Genomic DNA, 10,422 nt, shown 5'->3' on the forward strand with positions numbered 1-10,422 from the left:
AGAAGCCTAAGTCAAGTTAAAGCAGGGACTAGGTAATATTGATACATTGTTTTTCAATCAGTCTTATAGCACAATGCCGTCATTGCGATTAATTTATTCTTGCAATCTGACCAAGACTAGGTATGTCCATAAAATAAATTTATAAAATCTAGAATTTAATTTTCGATGCTTTCTAGCTTCGTCAGTCAAATAAACATGTTTGGCGCATTAAAGTGTACTTATTAGTAATTAGGAGCGTCTAGTCAAACCCGCACCACTTTACTGCCACTATAAGGCACTTCAAAGAGGCCGGATGAATCGTTTTATAACTAGTGATCTATCTTGTATTCTACTGCATTATCTTTAGGCCTGTGACATATCACATGACCATTTGAGGATCAAGTGTGCCTTAAGCAAATATAAGGATACAGCAAAGGATATTGGAAAACCTGAGCTTTGGTCACAATTCTTCGCCTCATATCTAACATCCGTTCCCTATTCGCGTTCCGTAGCATCTGCGGCTTTCTCACACAAATCCGCCGAAAAACCTTATCCGGCTGAAGTTTGTCAGGAAAAAGATCTTGATCAAGGTTATTCTTTGAGCGAGTTGCCTGCCAGTTTGCTTACTGCAAGTGTTAACAACACTGAGACGCAGGACCAAGCTCGTAAAGTGTGATCCTGCTCACGAAGGCACATTTGCGCAGACTAAGGTTCCCACGCTCCCATTTCCTAATGCCAATCCTGTAGCGAGTTCGTATATTGTTATACTACATAGTGTAGTTGTCGTTACAACCGCTAGTTTCCTCTCTCCTTGTCGTCTTTCTTCAGCAAAGAAAAAAAGAAGCTTTGCCCTCGGCTCGAGCGAGTGAGCTCTAGTCGGCAGCAAAGCTCCTTTTGCGGAAACGCGACCGCAATTCAATCTTACCTCAGCTTACTGCCTGAACTTCCTTTCGAATTGCGTCGACCTTTACGCTGCTTCATCTTTTCCTCGTACAGGACGCTAGAAGTTTTACTTTCGACGGCCCGATATTTGTCCCCACAACTTCGTACTTGTCTTACACAAAGTAGGCAGAGAGATTCACACGATTTTTCCCAGCTCAAATCAATATATACTTAGAAGGCGGGTAGCAGACGTAGTCACGTTTGGGGCGGGTCCTCGCAGCGAAACTCCGCCCAGTGGATCCTGCTGTACAGCAAGAATACTGCACAGAGTGGCAAACATTCAGCCCTAGTGGGGTAATTAGAAGAAAAAAATAAGCGATCGGTATAATCAATGTATATTAATTTGCAATGCAATTCAAGCATTAGATAAAATTATTTCATAAATGTTGTGAAAAACAGGCTTATTGATTATGTTCATCTATCAAAAAATAGTTGCAATTTGAACTAGAGGATACGATGCTTTCTAAGACTTACTCAATTGCAAGCTTTCATTGTCGAAAATTCGTTTAGCATAAATCCTATCCAAAGTTTTTCCTGAAAATGTGACGTCCAACTTTGAATAGCTTTAGACACGGGCGTATCCCTTAGTTCGAGAAATGACAAGGAAATCTAGTAATATACACACTGTTCCTAAAAGACAACTCTACCGCATTAAGGCTGGCTTATTCATGCCACATTTATGGTGACCTTCCTTAGTGACTGTAAAGCCACTGATCACGAGACCGTAATGCGCACTCCTCGATAATCGAAAAAGACGCTGGAAGGAAGTTCGGTTTTTGGACCTGGACCTTTCAGCCTGCTCCGATCTAAGCTCATCTTAAAAATGTAAGTTAGAAGATTGTGTCTTTATCGTTACATTATACTCGCATACCCATATTTCATTACATGTAATGACACGTTAGAGCAGTTGAAAATCCTTGTGAAGTGCGTCAAGTTGTCAACAAACCGTGTTTACGCTGAACAATGTGACGTGTGTGAGATCGCTAACTGTGTTGCAAATAGAACGAAATCAAACGTTCGTTTGATTTCGTTCTAAACACAGAGCATGATTCGTATCTTTTGCTGCAAGGCAGTCAATATATTACGCATGCCCTAGTATAGCATGTACAGTGGCTGAGTTTGGCTATCCCAAGCCCAAATTCATAAAACAGTCCTGAGATATTTCATTCCTCCTGTGTATCCGCAAATACCCTTCAATTTAGTAATAGAACTTTCATGTCTAATAATGGCCAAATTTAAGTTTTTTGTTTCATCAGTCTATTTAGTTTGTGAAAACAGACTACTTTCAAAGCTAATTTCCAGCCCCAGTTCCGTTAGCATGAACTTAGTTGCATGTGCTAGGTTCGTATCATTAGGAATTGGCAGGTGTTTGTCAAACCTGGAGCTACCTAAAATGGAATATAAATAATTAATCAATTAGTTTAATTTAAATAATTAACGCTGCAACACAATGTAGTTTCTGGCGCATGTTGAAACAGCTCTTAACTTTTTTATTATTTTTTGTTGCTTTAAAATAATAGACAAACTCCCATCATTTTTCTTCCATGTACCCTCTTATTAAAAGTAAAAGTGGCCATGGTTGAATAATTCATAGTAATTAGTTTGTAAGGAAATCCTTTTTTGCTTGTCCCTTGTTTCCCTGCTCGATACTTCAGCGCTAGCAATTATTATGAATACTTGTTACTTTATTAATGTCAAATTATGTACATCAATCGTGTATTCAGCGGCAATGTGCACGTGTGTTGTGCAGAACCGTTTATTAGTATTGTCCTTATTACTATAATCATCTTCCATGATTTCCTTTCTGTCTGCCACTTTCAAACGCAGGTGACAGCAAACTTCAAAAAACATTTCCTTAGTAATTCCTTAGTAGCATCAATGAGTTTTGCACCGAAAATCTTATAATCTACCTGATGCCTAACTTTATAGACAAGATTCATATATTTATTTAACATTTGTTATAGATCCGCAATACGATAACTTTGTTTAAACTGTCTAGGTAATCTAACACAAAGAGTAGTAGGCCTTGTGATCGACATACTTCTTTCTACTGTCTGCTCGTTACTTCAATTACGTCTCGTTGCTGTTTCGTACTCGCACGTACTATTTTTGAGTCTTCATTTCGTTTAGCATTTCAGTGATGCGGGTAATCTTGCGCGAGTTAGCTCATGGTCCAATAACGTTGTTATATGCTAAGTTAGCGTATCGCAAGGTGTTATATGTCTGTTCTTTGATCCTGAAAGAGGAAGCAGTAGATACCCTGAACAGGTGAGCTGCAGCTCTAGGTATCACATATATTATTCACTCTAAATTTCTAAAATGTATGATATCTAAGCATAGTAGTGTATTTATTGACAAAAATTACCTAACAACTTTTACGGCTGTTCGTGTACGCCAGTTAAAGTTTCCTCTAAGAAAATTTAATTTACGTTAGCGATTTGAAGTCGGTTCTGTTTTACTCTCTTTTCGTAGCGGTGGCGCCACCAACAGCGCCCTCACTGCGACAGCGCATGCGTTTCTAAATTGAATCTCTAATGACTTCAATTGAATAGCTTACTTTGGTCGCTTAATAAACGGGTTACCTTTGCGAACTGATGAGAAGAATACGCCAAAGTCGAACGTTTTCCTTCCAGTCATTCTACCGTATTCTTTTCGATATTTTAAAGTGTTATTATCAGTAAGTATTCAATGTTCAGAGTATATTTTTATTTATGTGGAAGATCAGTTAAACTGGTTGCATTCACCTCGAACTAGTATGCCCAGTTACCGTGGAGTGCGATTTCTATAGTTAGGAATAAGTTCTACGGCAAATTGCATTTTCACTGCTTTATTGGCTGTTCGGCTAGAACAAAATATCGTATACAATGGACAGATTTAAGTGTGACGCACACGATTCTACATCTCCTCCACTTGTTTGTGAAAAACTATATATATATATATATATATATATATATACAAAAGTATATATAACAAAAACACCATTATCGACAGAAATTAAGTAGTATCTGAGAATTCTTAAAGTGCGCTCCGTACACATAAAAAGCATGAACATAAATCCATAATATGTACAACATCTGTTATACGCTTGAATTCTACTTACTATCCATGAAGCATCATAAAAAACACAACCTATCCTCAGTCGAATTATGTGCTAGCTGCAGCGTTCAGTTTTTTTAGCAACATTTACTAAGCAACTACATTGCACAAAAACCTTGCCTGTCCTAAAATCTCTGTCTTAAACCTTAAAAAACCTTATTTGATCCTTATACTCTACCTTTAACTGTGAACCCTCATGGCGCTAACAGCGTTTCGCCGTAGCGCGTTCTTTCTTTTTACCGCTGATCGTAGTCCACTTGTGCTTCAAGCACCCCTCACTCGCTACCTCAATCGCTACAGGTGCCGTTTCGCAATTCGTTAGTCTTTTCACCCTTGCCCTCCTCCATCGCTAAGCGAGGGATTCATTCTCGCACGTTCGGTATGGGTCATGTCGTCTGTTTGTTTTTAAAACGTCTTACTTTAAGCTCGGTGTCTTGGTCAACGCTTTCAGCTGGCTTATTCGTCGCCCAACTGCCCGCAGCCAACAGCTACCCTCTCAACACCAACAGCAGCAATAGCGGCTAACTATCTCTGTCGTGGTATTTTTGCGTTTAGCGTGCGTTTTACTTTTCGGATGCTCGAATTGTCATTCATCGTTCGGTCATTGCGATCAGCGTTGCTTCATCTGCCCACTAATTATACTGGATATTACTTTTATCCGTTACATCTGTATCTATCCGTGCGTGTCTATCCGAGATTGCGACGATTTGTCGGATCGCTGATTCTTCGAGGACTGTTGTCGTATCGAACAGAAGTCTGGGAGATTGCATATTGCCACTTGGATACGAGCAAGTCCGTAAAATCTTGGAAAGTCCGTCACAGTTTTGTAAGTTCCGTTATATTCACGACGACTCAGAAAAAAAGTTGATTGATCCCTTCTTTGAGTGTTCTGTGAGACCATCGAGCAGGCAAGAAATGGCTCTTGTCGGTGCACCCTCGAGGTAAGTTCAGTAAATACAGTTTTTTTTATCCTGACGTAGTTTCTCTTATTCAATTACTCTATTTCTCTTATCCAACACGGTACATATATATATATATATCTATATATATATATATAGATATATATATATATAGATATATATATATATATATGTACCGTGTTTGCTAACCCACCTAACATATTGTTTTGTTTGCGTATACGGATAGTTTATAATTGCAACAATAACTATATTGTTGTTGCTAGAAGCTCATTGAATCAATAAGTGTGAAACTGCCGGGGCGATACGATTAATTGAGAGCATTTTTTACCGTTACCGAGAACCTATGCTCCGCCACAGATCATGACTTGTCTGTGATCAGTGCAAGCGCATTGTGAATAGCTGATACGGGTCAATCTGTGATGTTCTTCCAGCTGGAAAAGATCTCTATGTCGTCGGTGTTTATGCCCATCAAATATCTACGGCTTATTTTTTGAAAAAATGCATTGCAGAATTAATCGCAGTGATACCAGATTGACCGTGGAAAGCATCACTTTTAGCAGCAACTTGACGACTCCTTTAATTTTTCTGAAGGCTCTCAGAAACTTGCTTGCGCGGACCTGTCTCGCCAGACAGATCAAATACTGCCTGTAAGATGTTTTCAGTTAGTTTACAAAAATTATGCCGCAAAAGTCGAATAGTCGAATAGAATAGAATAGAATAGGATAAACAAAATAAATGGGAATATTATTTCATTAAATATTCGTGCTTTTCCGTACAGCATATGAAAAACTTGATAAGGAACCCAAATATGTATTTCTAGTAGAAAAAATATCCGTCTATGACATTTATATTGCATGTTTCTCCTTGTTTCGCGTTTTTATCGTAAACAAGTGTAATTTCATAATAAAAATATAGAAAAATTCATATTACTTATTAATGCTGGCGTATTTTTTTTATAATGCTCGTAGAAGCTTTAATCAACTCGTGTTAGCATTCCGAATCTCAAATGTATTAAGTCGTAGATTTCATAGACAAACAATTACCTTAACGAGACGCGTCAATTTTTGAAATTCTGAAACAACAAAATTTATCCTAGACTAAGGACAACACATGTTACTTGAACACGGTGAGGTATGTTGAGTCATGTATTGCGCATAATCGCTCCGCCAGAACAGCAGCAAATGTGCTGAGCTGGCATTGCGATGTTTTGAACAGCTGTTTCGAGACTCAGACGAAGAATAGATCAACTAAAAGTACTACAGAACTTAGTACTTTTAAAATACGATCATAACCTAGACAATAAATGCTAGTTGTGCAAGAAATGTTAAGTAATATAGTTATCTATATTATATAATATCTAATTAATATATATGTTCACAAACACCACTCATCCAATGGACAGTGCCTGGTATAGCTTAGTTGGCCTTTGTTTAGGTTTATTCTGCTGCTTTCGCAATGATATATGATCAGTATTTCAGTTATCATTAAGTCTGACAGACAAATCTACATAACTCTAAAGGCTTAGCATGAATTCAAAAATGCCAGTGGACGCTATCTATGAACGCTTATTAACGAAAAAAGTAATTTTGGTAGCGTTTAGTAAAACGGACAAAGCTCCAAATTATATGATTTTAATTAGCACTACTTCATACGATTGTAGCTACATTTTAGTTATTTCATTGTTATTAACGATAATTTATGTTGCTCACTCGTTATATTACCACAGATATATTCACTTGTGGCAAACACTCAGAGCTTCGCTGTCTCGATAAGAATAAAAGATGGCAAATGAAACGCATCTTAAATTTTGATTTAGTGAACCAATAAGTCTCATAACTTAGCATAACTAGTATAGGCTCTGATAAGTAATACGAATGAATCCTGAGACACACAAGTATCCTATATTAAATGATCCTTACGATAACTGATGGAGCCCATTATAGTAGCAAAATAAAAATGTGCGTCTATTGCGGCTGTATAAGTGCCGTATAAGAAACGTGATCAATTGCTCGACTGGAAGTTATGTATGTGCTATTCTTGCATTTTTAAGGGGAAATAATTCATCCTTAGCTAGAAAGTGACAGTCAACAGGAGATGGCCCTAAGTAAAATGCAAGCTTTTCAAAATGTGTTGCTATTCTTAATTGTGATGTTCAACTTGTTTAAATATTTCCACAATGACTGGGCACCATGTTGTTTTTACGACGAAAGGTGTTCCAGAAAAGGCACATTCTTTAGCAGACCTAGCGCTTCATATAAAAGCTATTCATTCCTATGTTTCCACGTATACAGTACAAGAAAAGTAATTTAATTAATAATTAATTGAATGATTGTAACTTCCTTTACATAATCATGGTATATAATATTTACGAATTACGTGTGTTACATGTTACAGGTTTTCTGTGCTAAAGATGGATGTCAGTGATCCACGCGAACGCAAGAAGCCCCAAAGTAACGTGAATAACATTGGCAGTAACAACAAAAACACTAACGCCAGTGCAAAAAATAAACAGCAGCACCAGAACAAAAAAAATAAGAAAAAGGAAAGCAATAATAACAATAAGAAGAAGGTAAATTAATGGCAAATGCACCGATTGTTTACTTTAGTGCCAATTCTTATAGGACGTAGGTTTTTACCTGCCTTAGTTCCTTATGTTCGAGGGCAAATAGAATATAATTATCGCACTACTGGCTTAAGTCTCTCTTTGTTTTTTATTTACTATTAAATCACCCTTATTAAGATACATTGGATATGTCATGTATATATACGCTTGAACGGCGAAACTATTTGGTTAGATAGTAAGGACGAAAATCGATATGATTCGCTGGTGAAAAAAATTATCGGTTATAAGGATGCCGAGAATTAGCAATAATCCCAATAATAAGATTGAACTGTTTCACCCGATTGTTACATTTTCATAACCAAATAAGCGCCTATAACATTACAGAGCCAGCAAGGCGCTGTCGGTGGGGCTGGCAGTGGAGAGCAAGAAAAATTTAACCAATGGAAAAAACGTGATGAAGAACTGGTAGATGACCTATTTGAGAAAGAACTTCAAGAAGCACTCTTGCAGAGCCGGCTTGAGCAGGAAGGTCAAAAACAAGTGAGACTCTATAATTTATAGCAAAGTTTAATAAATTATATCTGTATTCTAATTTCGTCGTGAAATATAGTGCACAGGACGAACGGAAGTTGATTTTTATGAACATCTTACTTAATTACGTCAAACTTCGTGGAAAAAGCAATTAGTGTACTGACTTTGAGGCGCACCAAAAATAAAGATTCATGTAAAATTAATGGTTACTAAAAATAATTCAGCGGTTTATTAAAGGTAAAATCGCTTCTGAAAAAGCGATTTTTGTATACAATTTTGTAAACAATTCATCATTGAATCAGTCAAATAACCTGATGACAAACTCTGCTTTCGCTACGTTTATATTAGCAACCTTCGCCAGGCCCAACCGTAAACGGAGATCAGGGCCTTGCTAACCGCAGAAGTCGAGTAACCTTATCTCTAGCAGAGTTTCATGAAAAATTCGCAGAAGAACCCGCTGCATTACAGCCATCCCGGGAGCCACTGTCAAAGGTTAGTAAACTATTTTGCCAGTTTCGTATGCATGTTTAAGACTTCACAGAAAAATCGCGTTTTTCAAACTTGAGCTCAAGTGAATTGAGTATCATCAAATCTGACGACATGGTGTTCTTTGAGGGTTCCTATATCTATATCTTTTTTCAGGCTTTGCGCAAGTACGGCAAAATTTTTAAGAATAACTCGTTAACACTCCTGTGCATACCTTGGCTTACCGTCGTTGCCTATCAACTCTATATTCCGTAAATATAAATAAATAAAATTTAATTCATCAGTGGATCCAAAATGACACCGTAGTCTGCCGCAAATGTCCCAATAGTCGACCTTTGACCAATTTAACTAATTTAACTAGAGTTTTGTTTCGTTCTGTAAAAGGCATAGGTAACTGGTCCCTTCAAGGATATTCGAAGACTCGAAACGTTGGCATGACTAAATTAACTACATTATTTGCATTATCGTTGTTATCGCTGCTAATCTTTATAGCTATGTAATAAACCATCAACAAAATTGTTATATATATGTTTGCTCATTTTTTGCGTTCGATGTGGTAGATAACTAGAGATTTTTTTGCTGTTAGCCTCTGTTGTGCCATTTTTTAGATGATAACTAATGCTTTTTATTTATTAATGTTAAACACGTGCCGAAGCAGCTGTTGGCTCAGATGAAGCAGCAAGAAGAGGAAGAGCAGGCCCTTCGAAGACAGGCGGCACGAGAGGCAGCTGCAATCCTGACTAGGGAAAAAGTTGCCGACGAGGTACGGGAACGAGCGCAACAACCGCGCGTTGTTCCTCAGGAAGAGTATGATCGAATGCTTGAAATGAAGAAAAAACAAATTGAGCACATGGCCAAGGTATTAAACCAGACACACAAAGAGATGGCCGTACTACAAGAGCAGAATGCAGACCTCGAGTTCATGGTGTCCAAGGGTTGGTTTCCGCCAAATTCTTTGCTAAATTATGTGCAGTAAAACCTTCAAATTCTCTTAGGATTATCTCTGTACTGAGAACTGGCTGATACTGTGTATTATTTGGAGCAATTTCACTTGCACATCTGTAGATTAAAGTAACAATAAATCACTTAATATATATTTTCCGTTAATAGATACATTCAAATAGCAGCAACATTGAAGGAACAATGCAGACCTTTATTGTTACTTATTTTTAATAAGTTCTCAGTTTTAAATTTTTTTTATCTGTAGGTGAGATGAGAAAGAAGGTGGAGTTGATCCGCGAGGTCGAGGAGTTGAGGTTAGTTAAAGATGAGCTGACCGATCAGATCGCCCAGCTGCATGTCTCGCTCGAGCAAGAGAAGTCAAAGGTGCACCAATTAACACTTGAGCTACAGAAGAGGCGCTAGAGCATTAGTTCCAATCGTAACCATGAGCCTCTTTTTCATATCACATAGGGTTAGCCGCTTGGAACTGTCTGATATCTATTCTCTACAACGAAAACGAGCGATTATTTTATTGGCACAAGTTGGCGCCAGCGTTAACAGAGAGCTGTTGCCTAAGCCATCAAAGGACAAGTCGTTTACAGCGATCAGTAAATGTTTCAAGTGAAATCAAACGGCACAATAAGCCAAGAGGGATCCAAACGAATCTATGAGTTGTAAGATTACGGCAAACTGGCTGATTATGAAAAGTGTGGGACGAAAGTCTAAAAAATATCAATTTTGGGGAGAATATGTATAATTTTAATGTCATGTATAAAGCACAAGTATTTCCTGGGTGAAGTTTCTTATTGCATTATTTGCTAAGAATATTAGATAGTAATGAAGTTTCATTTTATTTCGAAGCAAAATTATTCATTTAATGAACGAATACCGGTAATGAATATATAAAAAGCAGCGTATAAATAACACAAAAATGTCGTAAATATTTATTTTTGCAGTGATTAT

The 10,422-nt window shown here is 37.4% G+C and overlaps 1 protein-coding gene and 1 long non-coding RNA gene across 3 annotated transcripts; one reads left to right on the forward strand and one right to left on the reverse strand.

Annotated features, from left to right (window-relative positions):
- Positions 1–2,372: 2,372 nt before the first annotated feature.
- Positions 2,373–4,354, reverse strand: LOC111267650 (uncharacterized). Its single transcript, XR_002684758.1, has 2 exons — positions 4,196–4,354; positions 2,373–3,157 (listed from the first exon to the last, which is right to left on the reverse strand). It is a non-coding gene; the product is annotated as an uncharacterized LOC111267650 (long non-coding RNA).
- Positions 4,355–4,476: 122 nt separating this feature from the next.
- Positions 4,477–10,391, forward strand: LOC111267649 (G kinase-anchoring protein 1). 2 transcript variants are annotated; one of them, XM_022846017.2, is made up of 7 exons: positions 4,477–4,958; positions 5,447–5,584; positions 7,332–7,506; positions 7,885–8,040; positions 8,380–8,523; positions 9,176–9,452; positions 9,725–10,391. In XM_022846017.2, exons 1-7 carry the CDS (start codon positions 4,933–4,935, stop codon positions 9,880–9,882), a joined length of 1,074 nt encoding a protein of 357 aa, XP_022701752.1. In that variant the 5' UTR covers positions 4,477–4,932; the 3' UTR covers positions 9,883–10,391. The 2 variants fall into 2 exon arrangements, with proteins under 2 accessions (XP_022701752.1, XP_022701753.1); XM_022846018.2 differs by lacking the exon at positions 5,447–5,584 and having other exon boundaries at positions 4,484–4,958.
- The last annotated feature ends 31 nt before the right edge of the window (positions 10,392–10,422 follow it).

This window comes from Varroa jacobsoni, unplaced genomic scaffold (assembly GCF_002532875.2).
Source record: "Varroa jacobsoni isolate VJ856 unplaced genomic scaffold, vjacob_1.0 scaffold_1205, whole genome shotgun sequence".
Classification (NCBI taxonomy): domain Eukaryota; kingdom Metazoa; phylum Arthropoda; class Arachnida; order Mesostigmata; family Varroidae; genus Varroa; species Varroa jacobsoni.